The sequence below is a fragment of the Molothrus aeneus genome, chromosome 15 (genome assembly GCF_037042795.1).
Source record: "Molothrus aeneus isolate 106 chromosome 15, BPBGC_Maene_1.0, whole genome shotgun sequence".
Taxonomy (NCBI): domain Eukaryota; kingdom Metazoa; phylum Chordata; class Aves; order Passeriformes; family Icteridae; genus Molothrus; species Molothrus aeneus.
Window position 1 is genome coordinate 9139007 of NC_089660.1, and position 15101 is coordinate 9154107.

At 41.4% G+C, this 15101-nt stretch overlaps 1 protein-coding gene across 5 annotated transcripts; it reads right to left on the minus strand.

Annotated features, from left to right (window-relative positions):
• Positions 1–300: 300 nt before the first annotated feature.
• Positions 301–12797, minus strand: LOC136563073 (F-box/LRR-repeat protein 21-like). 5 transcript variants are annotated; one of them, XM_066560233.1, is made up of 7 exons: positions 12688–12797; positions 9401–9522; positions 7849–7989; positions 4842–5291; positions 3999–4121; positions 3341–3512; positions 301–2194 (listed from the first exon to the last, which is right to left on the minus strand). In XM_066560233.1, exons 4-7 carry the CDS (start codon positions 5211–5213, stop codon positions 1551–1553), a joined length of 1311 nt encoding a protein of 436 aa, XP_066416330.1. In that variant the 5' UTR covers positions 5214–5291; positions 7849–7989; positions 9401–9522; positions 12688–12797; the 3' UTR covers positions 301–1550. The 5 variants fall into 5 exon arrangements, with proteins under 5 accessions (XP_066416330.1, XP_066416334.1, XP_066416331.1 ...); XM_066560237.1 differs by having other exon boundaries at positions 7849–8029; XM_066560234.1 differs by having other exon boundaries at positions 7849–8074.
• Positions 12798–15101: the final 2304 nt, after the last annotated feature.

Here is a 15101-nt window from a genome sequence, read left to right on the forward strand (position 1 = left end):
AGGAAGGGGGCAGTTTATGGGGGATGGAGCCCTGCTTTCCTGGACATGGCTGAGGGAAGTGGTGAATGGATTCCCTTGCTGGGGGCTGCCTGCCTGTGTGGCTCTTGCTTTACTATTAAACTCTTTATGTCCAGCCATGAGTTTTCTCACTTTTACCTTCTGATCCTCTCCCCCATCCCTCTGGCTGTGAGGGGCTCAGCTGACAGCCAGGGTTAAGCCATGACACTGACAACCACCACCAGCAAATTCTTGTAGACTTCTCATTATCAATAGGAAGATGCAACAAGTGTGGCACCAAAATCATTACAGCAAAAATTTATATACAATGCATTTACAGTGTGCAAAATGTTAACACAAAAATACATACTCTAATTTACATCAACTCACCATGCCTTTCCCCTTTTAAGAAAATAAATATAATACACTCTGTCTCAAAAACAATTAATAGCAACAAGTATTAAACAGTCCTGAAATAAAAGTTTCAGGATTACTTTCAGCAAGCCTTTCTCTAGAAATCAGGGCTTACACAAAGCTCAGGAAGAAACAGGTGAGATTACTACAGTCCATTTAGCCCTCCAAGTGACAATTTTAAGTGCTATAAATTCTTGATTCCAAATATAAATTGATCAAAGACAATTGTATTGCCTTTATCTTTCCTTCTTACCAGCTACATTTATGAAATCTTTCTTATTTCTTAGCAATGAAAGCATGGAACAGCATTCAGACATCAGTCTCTGATTACAAAGACTTGAGCCCAAATCCAAAGCTATTCCTTATTGTCCTGACAGTTTCCAAAGTGCTTTATTAATCACTCAAGCAATCAATCTAGAACCAAACTTATAATCAGTAATTTTAACAAAATCTCTTTCTCATCCTTTTAACTCGTAAGACAAAAACAACATACTGTACAATGCATTCCCTAGTTTCTGTAATCTGACAAAATTACTTAAAGTGCAATTTAAAGCTGGAAATTTTTTTGTAGGCATAAGCTTATTAACATTTTATTATACTGCCATGAATTTAAGGTAGATTACATCTGATTAATCTGGGACAGTGTATTTTAATATACAAGTTTTTACAATTAAAACATGAATTATTAAAAAAAATAGCTATATAAAACATCATGACAAATAATACTGTACTCAAAGTTTTATCCAGCTTTCCACAGATAGATTTCCTAAAGGAAAATAGCTTCTCTTCTGACTAGATCAGAAAGAGTAAACAAAGACATAAAAAAAAACCCCAAAGCCCAAACCCACTTTAAAGTAAATGGAATGTTTAAACTGAAGCTCAGAGAAGCCAAAATTCATTGAAGTTTGAAGCACCTGTAAACCACAGACATACTTTCAGAACTGTTAAGTACACTTAAATCTATTTTCTATTTCAATATATAATTAATATTTTAGAGTGTTTTGCTGTTAGTCTAATAGAGGTTTTCTCAAGGAAGAAAAACTCAAATCTGGAAGAAAATTTTCACATTTGATTTTTAAATTTTTTTATTTGCATAGAAAGCAGCACCCCGTTCCCACAATTTTATCCACACAGAGAATTTACCACGTGGGCATCATATCAGGAAACCACATTCTTCCAAGGTGTTTGGAGACTTCCAGATGGAGCCGATCCAAGCTGTAATCACTATCTGGAATCAGCACCTCCTCCATGATGGAAAGCTGAGTAAGCCTGCCCCCGCACATCTTGACAAATTCAATAAAACCTCTGCAGGTGACCTCACACTCCCCCAGCCCCATGGCAGTGAGGTTCTTGCAGCGCTCAGCGATCTGGATCAGTTCATCATCCAGAGGCTGAAGCCCATTGGCGCACACGACCAGCTCGATCAGCCTGGGGCAGTTCATGCCAATGCGGCCCAGCATGGCCTTGCTGACTGCGCGGCCGAAGTACAGGTGTGTGACAGGTGTTTCCTCTCTGAAGAAAGCATCAAATTCATCCTCATACAAGAAGAAATACATGACAATGTTGACTTTGGGGGAGTGTTTAATAAGAGCGTCCCAGCTTTGTTTTTTAATGGTGTGAAATTGAACTTGACCGGGATTTTCACTCACGACGTCAATGCGAAGGTGCTCCAGATCAACGTGCTTTTCACTGGAAAGAGCCAGCAGCAGTTCATCACTTAATATGTAGTAGTTCAAAGCCAGCTCCTTAAGTCCATGGCACTGATCAGCCACACAAAGAATGCCTGAGGAACAAAAAAATTTACTCTCTAAAATGAAAAGTGAATATAAGCACAATTGCTCTCTGTAAAGTTGGCTTGAGTTTTCATGCTTATATCCAAACCCCATGAAATGCCCAAGTTCCAGGTATCCACAACAATTTGCAGAGTTCTGGCCATTAATACCTCACAGTAAAAGACACAAGTCACATTCATCTTGGATCTGCATATCTCCTCTTCACCCCTCCCTATGCAGAATTTCCTCAGCTTCGAAGGAGCAACTGAAATCAAGTCAGATTCAGCTGAAGTTGCTGCCATTCCCTTCCCTAATGCTCATTCCTTCAACTTTCATCTATTTAAATCACCACCACTCAGTTTAACAGCTACAACCTTCTGTGAATTAACACCTAAATAATGTTAACTTCTCCTAATCTGCTGGAATATGAAGAGCACAGATTAAGTCCTCTTTTGTGGACTCCAGAAAAGAATAAATAAATAGACCAGACCCAGACTCTCTTTTCCTAGCACTAAGGAGAAAGGAAAGTGAGAAGGGATCCTGAAGCCCTCTGAAATTTCAGCAAGGCTGTATTCTGAAGTGAGTCCTTCACCAACCAATGAGAAAGTCACCAGTCCCAGATCTGGACACATGAGGGCACTGTGGAAGCTGGAAACACTCACAGTCAAACACCACAGGTTTCTGAAATGTGTACACACTCTCAGCACTCTGCAAAACAATTACTGACAACTGTTATAATCTCCTTTATCCCACCAAGCAGTGGCTGATTCATGGATCAGGGATTCTGTGGTGTTCCCAAAGAACAGCAGTTAGTTAAGCTTACAAATCTGCACACACATTAAGGAGCCATTTGGTTACCCTCACATGGTACAGCAATGAACATCACATCCTTTGAGTCTGTGTGAAAGGCTAGCACTAATTTTGAAGGCCTTTTCTCCTCAAGGCCTATCATCAGAGGTAGCAAAGCAGCTGGAGAAAATGAAACAACATCCCCAGGATTCCAGAGGATGCAATCAAGTGAGTAGCACCCCCACCTTCATCAACCCAACTCATTCACTAACAACAACCTTCTTCCTCATCTTCCAGCTGTCCAAACTCAAGACTAAGTCAATTATGATATTTTACAACTCCATTTTTCACATGCATTCAGTACTCACCAGCAGGTGAAACATGAGGACAGCTGCTCATTTTTAATAGTTTTAGAGTATCACTGTTGTTAGCAACAAGAACCTTCAAGGAAGGATCATCAAGGGGTGTGTCATCTATCTTGATTGATGATAATGACTTGGAATTCACAAAAACTACTGTCAGTGCTGATGCAAAATGAGCCTATTTAGAGAAATTGAAAGAGGGAAAAATTCTTATGAAAAGATGAGCAAAACTTCAGGGCTTTGACCTCACATTCTACACAGGCAGAAAGTACAAAAGTAAACACTTCCCATGGATCCCCTTTTTCATGTAACAAAGAATTATTTCAACATAAAAAGAGGGGATCTTTATTTAAAAACATGCTGCTGCATGTGACAAAATTAACCTTACACTCATTATTTATCTATTCTGATTTATCATTTCAGTGTAATACATTGATAACTACAGGGAAAACTGGATACAATGATGAGCCTGAAGTATCTGGAGTTTTTCTGCAGAAAAAAAAAGAAATGGCCTTTATTTCCCAGAAAGTAATTCTTCTGTTATTACAAAGTAACTAGAGACTGTTTCATAAAATTGCCATCAACTTAAGAACAGAACATTAAGAAAGCTAGAGTGGTTTAAAAGTGAATTAAAAAATGCTAGTTACAGTTTGTAAAACTTTACCTTAGAGACATTCATGAAGCTTGGTTTTGCTGTAGAGATCAAACCCAGTGTTTTGATAGAACAGTTCACCAACTGAGAAAGGATGTCACAGGCTGCTTCTGCTGACTCAGTACTACTATCAACCTATAAAAGCAATTTAAAAATAGTGAAGTCATTCTGCAGTATTATTTAGAAAACAGCACCATGGATACCCAAGACTGCAGATTCCACATCTATTCAGCTCCTGACTGCAATCATCACAGGTACAAAGAGCAACACTGACTGAAAATTTCAAGACCAGAAAGAGTTCAGGGAAGTTACTATTAGAAAATTTTCCTGAGTGTGACTGCTGGGTAATTCTAGTATGAACATAAACCTTAAATCTAAGTCTTGCCTTCAAATAACCTCATGTTACTGCAATACTGTAACAGTACTGGTGCTACAACACACAGTGACGTGTATACATTTTTTTTTAATGCTAATTTTTAGGGCCCATAAAAGACTTGGCAAAGTCCTTGCTCCAGCAAATGAATCCATTTTATCTACATGGACAACACTTTTGCACCTTAAATAATGAACTGATTCAAAATTTGTAAGCCTGAAAAGTAACTTTGAGCAAATCTCTTATTTTGCCTCACCTTCCACTTCTGTTTCACACCACATTCACTATTTCTTACCTCTGCAGAGGTTAGAGTGTACAAAATTGGATGAAACTGTCTGCACAGGTGGAAATAAAATGTTGCAGTAGTTGCATTTTTAAACATAAGACTTGCCAGGTACAACCCTTAAGGCAGCTGACACAGAACAGCTGCATCCCTCGTGCTCAGTGACGTGCCACTGACCCACAGCTCAGCCACAGCTTACCTTGAAGCTGACGTACTGCAGATGGTCAGCGTGCCTCTTGATAATCTGCTGAATGAGATCTGGATGTGTAGACTTTAAATAAGAAGTGGCTGGCTGGCTAAGTTCAAACTCAAACCTCCTCCAGAGATCTGGGATGTGAAAGACTTCATTCCACCTTCGACAAACAGAAGATGCCCTGGCTCTATCCACTAAAGTCAGGAACTGAAAAACACGCAGGATCACGTGGTGTGGAAGGCTGCCCCAGTCCATCGCGGTGCACGGGTCAGAGTCCCCAAACCCTGAGTCACATAAACTAGTTTTCTGTTTTTTGCTTGTCTGTGATGTTCCAGGAGCTTCAGTTCCAGCCATCACCTTCTGCCCAGCTCTCTTCATGGTGAAAGTTTCAGAATGTAACAATCCAAGGTATTCAAACTACACAGGTTTCTGAAAGGTCTCATGTACAACAGGTCTCTAGAAAAACACAGAAGATGATGGGAGGAAAGGAGAAAGGCCAGTGGAAACACAGTAAGCAATAACAAGTTAATAACATTTAAATACAGCACATTATTTTGAAAAGAAGCATATCCATATGTCAATATCCAGGGAACAGATGTTGGCAAGGACCTTCTCTTTCAACACCTTTTATTTTGTACAACTTGGATGTTGTTAATTTAGAGAACTTGGACTTGTTAATTTACCATGTGTAGTTTCATGTAGTAGTATTTCATAGTACATAAAGCATTTTGTAGGGATCAAGAAGTATTTAAAAGTAATTTAATTCAGAAGTAGAAAATTGATTGTTTAATTTAGAAGTAGAAAATGGATTGTTTAAATTTAAACTCAGTTGACAAACTATGGAATCTACTCATGATCTCTAAAAAAGGTTTATCAACTAAAGGTTGGTAACTAAAAAAGGTTTATCAACTTAAAAACCTAATTCATAAACTCCTTTTTTAAACACAGATAAACTTGGAACAGGCATGTTCAGAAGAGTCAGATTGAAAAGTTTTGCCCACCTTCCTTAGTTTACTTTTTTTCCCAAATAATGCAGAGTGTCTGCATAACTAACAGTAAAAAACTTCAGAGGCCACCTATCAAAGCAGGGCAAAGTAACTGAGGTTCACGTGCTGTTTTTCAGCAGGAGAAGGACAGTGACCTTGGAAATCAGCAAACTGCACAGATCTGGTTCAGCAAGGGATGTCTGCCTCACGAGCCAGAGCTCAGAAGAGCAGCATAATAAGAAAGCTCTGCTTTCACAGGCTGAAGCAGTTCAACCTAACCAAGTCCATTCTAGACTGAATTCTGTTGCTCAGTCAATTTTCAACAACTGGCTTTGCCACTTCATTTTTGTAGAGGTTGAAGTCCCTTCTCAAATATCCCACTAACCAGATGTTGATCCAAACCTTCTCTCTTCCCAGCCTGTGTGAAGTGAGTATTCTCAGACCATGCATTTTTCAAGAAAGAACAGAGTCTATCATCTATTTTTACTGATAAACAGAGCCTATTATCTATTTTTACTGTGGGGGTTCCATGGCAACCCCCACAACCTGCTTTTTCTGGACTGAAAATTTTCCATAGTATCTTTATTATGGAGGGGAGGGGGAAAGGAAGAAAAAAAAAAAAAAACCACAAATCCATGTATTGCAAAAACAGCTGCGAAAAATACATACTATCCTATCAAAAATTTCCCTGGCATTCTCCCTAACCTATAAAATCTCATCTGTTTGGCTCATGAATGTCTGATAGACTCCATTTTTACGAAAAAAAAAAGCATGTGCATTCATTGAGAAACTGGAAAGAAAAATACAGCCAATTTATTATGGGCTTTCCATATGACCAGCTTCAACTACTGCTTGACTTCCTGACAAATTATCTCAATCACCAAGGAATTCATTTTAGCAGTTGTTGTACATATTCACCCAGTCTATTTAAATTTCCATCAGCAATATATGCAGACAGATAAACCAGCAACACTCTTCAAATTATATTAAATAATAGTTTTTCTTCCCTGAGTAGACACATGGCTTACACTAACAGTGTTACTACTGTAATGAAGATGCAGGCTCAGCATGAATAAACATTTTGCTATTAGACCATCAAGTTATCATCTACACAACCACGTTTTATGACTTTAGACTACTTTAAGTCACACAACAAATGGGCATTCCAAACCATTAAGTGTGGATGTAGTAATTAACCATTACAAAACTCTCTCTTATAGTTGATCATAGCCTTGCTAAATTTAGCAAAGGCTAAATAACTTTTGAGTCAAATACACCTGCTGCTTGTTCTTCTTCCTCCCTACTTCAGAGGAATTACAGACTTGGCTATTTACTAAAACAAAAGTCCAGAACAAAAAAATGAAATTGAACACATCCTATTGTTTGAGAAGCTTCTCCTTGCTATTGCTGCTCTCATGCAGATCTGCAACATCTTGGTTAAAGATCGATCTCTGATAAAAATGGAAATTTCTCCTATCTTACTTGAAACTTACTTGAACTTCATGGGTGCTGATTTGGCACCAACAAGGAAGCTCTGACATCTGAGAACAACCAGAAAGGGCATTTCCCTAAACAACAGGTCAAGCAACAGACCAGAAGCAGCACTCCAGATGTAGGAAGAGAGGCAGCATGGTGGTATTGCTGGTATATATAGCATCTATGCTCTGCCTGCTAGAATTTGGCCAGAACTTGTTCTTGTTGCTACAGCTTTTAGAAACTGCTGTCTCCTGAATTTCTATGTTTAGTATTCTAGACTACAGTCCTTTTTATCTAGCAAAATGAATTCCTATTATTCAGCGTGGGGTGCAAAGCCAGAAAAAGGTACCATTGGTTATGCATTGTAACATTTTAACAAACATGAAGCCCCAATATTTACTGCAATAATAAGAATCCTTATTTCATTCTGAATCCTTGTGAACAGTATGTATTTTAAAGCACAACCAAAGTTGGCTAAATGACAGTCCCATGTGATATAACCCAGGCAGCATTCAAATGAGAGATTTACACGCACACACACACAGCCCTACCTCCAAAGAATGTGGAGGTTCCTGTCAAGTTACCAGCACCTTTCTGGTATCTGAACATCCATCCCACTGTTGAGTCATCCTGTATGTGTGCATGGATTCCTTAACCAGAAGGCAGGGATGGGTCCCAGAAGATGAACCGACCTGTGAAGCCACCAACCAAAGAAAAACTGTTCTGCAGTGTCTGGGAAATCCACAGAAAAGATTGACATCAATTCTGGAACAGAGACTGAGATGAACAGAAGGGCAGATGTGGAAGAAGAGCAACAGAATGTAACAAGCACATTAGTTTTACCAAACATTATCTGAAAAATACCATTTAACTAAGGGGAAGGTGTAATTGTTGGCAAAAAAATAGCTTTTGTATTATCTACAGTTTTAGTCACATAAGTACTCTGTTGCAACAACACAGATACACCTCTGAACACTCGTGTATTACCCAAAGAACACTACAAACCTTGAAAACAAACATTTAATTTTTTTCAGCCTATATATAGGCTATGTTTTTTCAGTCTATACCAAAACCATGTGAATCAAAAGTTACACTTAAAGACAGGACCTCTGATACTTTGACATTTAAAGACTCTTGATATTAAACTTTACTCAATTTTACTCCAAAAGCATGCTTACTGCACCATGATAATCTTGACAGTAAACAAACAATTTTGGCTAATTAAACTGTATCTGGAAAAAAATATATCAATAATGTACAAATATCCTCCCACATACTAATGAAGAAACCATCCTGTGTCTTAGTATGACAGAGTATCTCGGTGCACTATGAGAAAATAGACCCAAACCCCCCAAATCCAGTTACCAATTTTACATTATCTGAAGATGCTTTAATGGAAAGCTACAAGAACAGCAACACCCACCTCACTAAATCATGACAGATTGTGGAAACAGAAAATGTTTACCAGGTATTGTGCTCAACCAGTAATAACACCTACAGAAATCTTCCAATGCTGAACTTCTCTATTTTTCTTTAAAAATTGGACAAGACTCTAGATTGTCCCAGATCATATCATCATCTTTAGAAAAATTACCAGTTAACATCAGCTTTATAGCTGCCAAGCTTAACAAAGGTGTAGTATACACTATTTATGAATACATGGGAAGCAGCCCCCATCTTGCACACAGAATCAAACTCGAGTACTGCAATCTGTGCAAGTAATGCTGCTGCTCAGCTCACACACCAGAACATTTAGAGCTGAGTAGTCATGCTTGTCTATAAAGAGAAAGCTGATACTCATTAGTAACTCTGTTTGTGGGTGGCACCTGAAGAAATCTGTCATTTATGGTGGCCTTGTATTGCACAGTCTGCAAGTATCACATGTTCCCTCTCCTGTGAAATGAGCAGTCTGTACAGCACCTAGCATTCATTTTCATAAGTACTGTCAGTGTCTAACAAGTAAAAGGTTTATAATGCCACATATAACCAGAATGCTTAAATAACATTATAACTGAGAGCACAAAACACTGAGGTGCAATTTAAAGATTCAACAGAGAAGTATATTAAGTTTATAAACCAAATATTTTGAAGCAACTTTCTTACCTAAAGAATTCTTCCAAGTTACAATAGGCAATAAATGAGTGAACTGAGGCAGCTGCAGCCATGGGGCACTCACATGCATCTGTCTGCTTTCCCCTCCTGTCCAGATAAAATGCCACAAAAACCTGTGTTAGTTTTGAAAAAAAAAATAATTTCGTATTACATCCAATGCAAAAATGATGGGGAAATACATTGACATCCATTTATAAATTTTCTTGCTTTTGTAAAGGAGCTTAAGGGGGATCATCTTAACACAAGGTAGCTTATCCCACAATGCAAATATTATCACGGAAAGAAACATGAGCTCAGATTAAGCATAAAAGTGATGGGAAACGAATGTTGCAACTGCATTTACATTTACTGGTCAATAGTACAATGTAAACAGCAAGTTATTCAGTATTTGCATTATCATTATCACTACTAGTGAAACTTGGCAAACAACACTGTAGCTACCAAAGTAATCTAAGAATCATGAAAAACAGAGGGAAAAAAACCCACCCAAATGTTTTTTTCCTGCCTTCTTCCCTTGTGTGGCAAGGCTGTCTAATGGCCTGTGATGAACACACAGAGGCCACATGGCTCAGCTGCCCACCACAAACGTGCACAGCCCAGGCCTGGCTGCAGTCACACGGCAGGAGCTGCTCCCGACAACCTCAGAGCAGCCAGGCCGCAGGCACCTCCCTGTTTATGAGCTCCTGGCAGCCAGGTGACAGCCCGGGCCACCTGGCCAGGTGCATCACAAGGCACTGCACAAGGCCTTCAGATCACAAGTCTCTTACCTCCCTCCACATTGTTTTCTTTTAATATGACATTACAGGAACGTTTATGTTCCAGTCTTCCATAACAAGTAATCATTCAAAGCTTTGCCCCCAGGAACACAACAAAAACACAACAAAACCCTGAAATCTTTGGTGTGATAAGCTTTACATTGCTTTTACATACCCCATCATGGGGGTAGGGGATGAGTACCCTTCCACCTGCTCTGAACTCAGGATTTCAGTATTCTTCCCAACACTCCTCATGTGGCCACAGCCCAAAGTAATTACTAACAGTAAACTGACATCTGAAAATCAAGGAAAGGAAAGTAATATCCTTTTGCAATAATAATTGTACCAAATATAGGTAGTCAATAAAGACTACCTACAATGCTCAGCAGGCTTGTGAATTTCACAGAGCTGGGACGTGTAACAGGCAAATGACCAAGAGTATCCTTGAGGAAAAGAGCTTCTCTTGAACAGATCTGTCCCAAGACCCCTCAGAAGAGAAGGAAGTTCATACTTTTACACTGCAGATAATAAGTAGCAGAATTTTAGATAATACATTAAAAAAAATGTTACTGGAAGTGACTGTTAGCAGTAAAAACTTAATCAGATGTACATCCAATGTACATCTGAGTGTCTAAGGCCAAAAGAGCCATCCAAAGCAATGCAAATATTAGCTTATGTAAGCAGAAATGTATATAGTAAAATATTACTGTTATCAGAGATGCAATCAAATACAAGCTTGTTATGCAAACAGCAGTGAATTGTTATCTAAGGTAGTTATCCAAATGATTATCAAAGATAAACAGCAGCAACACAGTCACTGAAATGAAACACTTTGATAACTGCTGAGATGCACCAAATCTATTAATATCCTCATTTGTATAAGCAAAGAATCAAAAATTGGTGCATGCCCCCCACACAGTTCCACCTGTGATCCAGTATTTTGACAGCTGCACATTATCCTACTCAAACTACCTCAAATGCACTAAAGCCAACAGGATTCAGAAAAAATCAAGTTAATTAACTGTTTCTGCAACTTCTCCTGCCAACAGAGCTGTAAACTTCTGCTAAAATTAAGACATTAAAACCTCTCCCGTGGCATGGGGGCTTGGTGGAGGATTTGAAAAGTGGTCAGCAGTGGCTCTGTTAAACCAGCCTTCAGTAGCTGTCCACTACCACCCAGGCTACCAAGTAAGTTCAAAAAAAGGTTTCATTAGTGTAAACAAACTTATCACAGATTCAAGCCACAAAGAAGTAACTGCTTCCTCTGATTTCTGGATTTCCCTTCCAGTTCTTAACACCAGGATTCAACAGGAATTAATAAAACACCATAAAATCAGATTTCTAGTAGAAACAGTAGCAACCAACCAAATGCAGCAAAAATTCAGTTCCTGAAAAATAAAAACTCTTCCAAATAAACAAGCTTGGAAATATTCTGGGACAAAGCTGGCATCTTTATCATTAAGCTTTAACTTTCTAACATCTGAAAATTAATGTTTACAGACCTGCTTTACACGGCTGAAATACCGGTCCCATCAATCACAGAGTCTTTAAAGAAATCGCAGTTCAGTGACAGCACCCGAGGCCACCCCCTCACCACGTTAAGGAACTCGGAATTCAGAGTCTGGGCAGGCAGCCCTGGAAAACTGCTGCCACCACAAATTCAACCACTGCGTATGGTGCAAAACATAGGTAAAAAACACATTTTAAGCCGAATTCTCAGAAGATCTAGTCCTTCAGGATGATGAGCTCAGAGATTAAGCTTTTTCTTCATCTAGGGCTTATCAGACTTTTAATGGATGGCATTTTTGCTTCTGAAGAGGATTATTTAGTTTTTTTAATCTCTCCTTATTTTTTCTCAAAACTGAGCCTCTGACTCAAGGGATTTACCACATTTTTAGTACGTTTATGACAAACCCTCAGAGTTCTAAAAATAACCACATTCAGCTGAACATCTTAATGCTTGCATTAATTTTAACTCAAAAAATACAAATGCATTGCCACTTTTAGTCCTATTTCGGTGGTAAAATGTAGATATTGGACTTCCAGTGATGCATTATTTTTAGAAGGAAGCCACCCCCTGTGCCCCATGCCCAGGACCCCTCGTTTTACTCAACATCTAAAGCTGCACAGCTCTTTAGAAAAGCTTTCCTGTGGGTTCACCAACACGCCCACGGCAGGAATGAAAAACAATCGTTACTTCTATAGGTTCTCTTGAAACCTTCCTACCCGACTTTAACAAGCCGTTGAAGCTGTTTACACGGGAAAACAGCTCCCAGGCACCGCGCTCGGTGAGAGCTCTCGGCATGGCACAAACCCAGGGCACCGCACACCGAGCCCCTCACGAGGTTGGGCGCTCAGCTTGAATTTAAGCCTCCAGGCGCGGAGTGCGCCTGTCTGTCCGTCCGTCCGTCAGTCCGTCCTCCCGTCTGTCTCCGCAACCCGGGCCGTCCCTGCGGCCTGTCCCGCACCCCCCCCCCCGGCCGCCGCGCAAGGGCCGGTCCCCGCGGCCGCCCCGCCGCTCACCGCCGCCGGTGCGCGGCTCCCTCGCAGCGTGAGGCCGGGCCGAGGCGCCGAGCAGGGGCAGAGCAGGGCCAGCACCGCGCTCAGCCCGCAGCGCCCGGGACACGCCGAGGGCGGAGCCGCGGCCCCGCCGCCCCAGCGCAGGCGCCGGGCGAGGCCGCTGGCGGCGGGCACGTGACGGCGGCGCCATTTCGCGCCCGCCGCCCTCGGCCCGCGGTAAAATGGGGGGGGGGGGGGCCGAGGTGTGGGCTTGGGGCCGGCAGTGGCCGCCGACAGCCCCGCAGGCATGCGCTTCGCTCCTGGCTCGCAGAGCAGAACAGAACAGGAGGCCGTCGGTTCCCCCTCACCAGGCCTCCATCTCAGAATTACACAGTCACTTAGCTTGGAAAATAGCTCTGCAATCATCGAGTCTGGTGTCCAACCGAACACCAACTTGTCAAACACACTGGGGCACTGATAGGAAGGATGTGTGCTCGTGTCTTTCCGAGCAAGTCCGTGGGTGAGGGTATGGGTGTTAACGTCTTCGAAAGAGGTCTTAATGTTTCTACCCACATCAAGCCATGGGTTTGTTACAGAACCCAGATGGTTTGACTCCTGAAACAGGGAAAATGCACAAGCCTGAGTTTCTGAACTTTGGGGTAAAAATACAGGTTCAAGGGGGGATATGGGGTAGGTGGTTGGAGAAGGCTGTACCTTCTTACTGCCTCAGCTGAGGGGGAAAGGAAGAGGGCAATGGGCAGACAGGAGTTTAGCGTAAAAGGAGACTGTGCCCTCCAAAAGCTCAAGAGAAGAAAGACTCCATGGGCCTGTTCCCCAGTGGCTCTCTTCCTTTACTGGAATGAAGTTTCTGGGCTCCTCTCTCTCCTTCCTGGACACTGGCTTTTCCTAGCATGATTTTTGGTACAGCACTGAGTGTCATGTCTAGCTTTTCCTTTAATACCACCAGAACGGTGACACCACTGGGCAGCCCATTCCAATGTCTGATGACATTTTCTGGGAAGAAAATCTTCCTAATGCCCAACCTAAACCTTCTCTTCAGACCATGTCCCCTTGTCCTATTCCTGGTTACCTGGTCACTGACTCCCACCTGGCTGCACCCTCCTGTCAGGGACTTGTGGAGAGCAAGAAGGTCCCCCTGGAGTCTCCTTATCCCCAAGCTGAGCCCCACAGCTCCCTCAGCTGCTCCTGCCCAGAGTTGTGTCCCAGACCCTTCCCCAGCTCAGTTGCTGTTCTCTGGACCCACTCCAGTCCTGCAGTGTTTGTGCAGTGATGGCACCAGAACTGGACACAGCCCTGGAAGTGTGGCCCACCAGTGCCAAGTGCAGGGTCAGTCCCTTCTCTGGTCCCAATGCCGCACTGTTGCTGATACAGACCAGGTCCCATTGCCCTTCTTGGCCATCTGAGCACACACTGGCTCATATTCATTTCCTGCCACATGTATTTTCCATCATTTCCTGACATGAAATGCCTGTAAGCCCTCATCGTCCTTGAGCCTAGCCTTGGAAACTGCCCTACCAGCCTCTTCCAGGGCTTGTTCCCTCCAGGCAGAGCTGTCCCCTGCCTTTTCTGTGGGAGCTAGACATAGAATCAGAGACTCAAAGAAGGATGGTGTACAAGCAACTATTACTGATTTCTGAGCAATCTTTTGGCCAAAAAGGGCCCTATCCTGAGCAGCAGGGCTTTCTCTGCTTGCTGCGTGCATCCTCTCTGGGACCTCTCCAAAGCACCCTACTGAGAGAGGGCTGAGCACTGCATTGTGTCCAAGCTGCAGATGCCCAAAGTATGCCTTTTAATGTGTTAACTAAAGCATAATTTTTAAAAACCTTGCAGATTTAATCTGTGCAGACACACTGCAGAACAGTGCATCGCTAATCAGTGCCGCTTTATTATTGTAGTTATATCTTGCTGTATCTGAGCAATGGAGCTTTTATTACCAACTGCAAAACACTTGCAGTCACAAATTTCCTGGCTCTTGCATATAGCAATAATAGACCTTTAAATAATATTTTTATGAAGAGGTAGTGCTAAACATGTGCAGCATTTCCATGGTAGATTATATCTGCCCTACATAAAACCAAAGCTGGCAAAAATTAACTGATTATTCATGTGACCTCAAAATACAGTTTATTCCCACACATCCAGAAGCCTAGAAAATTAGCATGTTGAAAGGCTAATGAAACAAACTGAAAGGAATATTTATCATACAGTCACTGTGATGTCTTCAAATTCCTCAATTCCTCAAGTCATCTTCAGTTTCTTCAAACAGAGAGACAAAATGCACCACAGTCTTAAAATCAATATAGTTTAGAAAATCTACCAAAATTACTCTTACCTATATGGTTCTTGACTGCGTTTTTTCAGAGTTTACAGGAAGTAGGAGATTAGGTTCCAGGTAAATTTTTCAAGTATTTTGTACC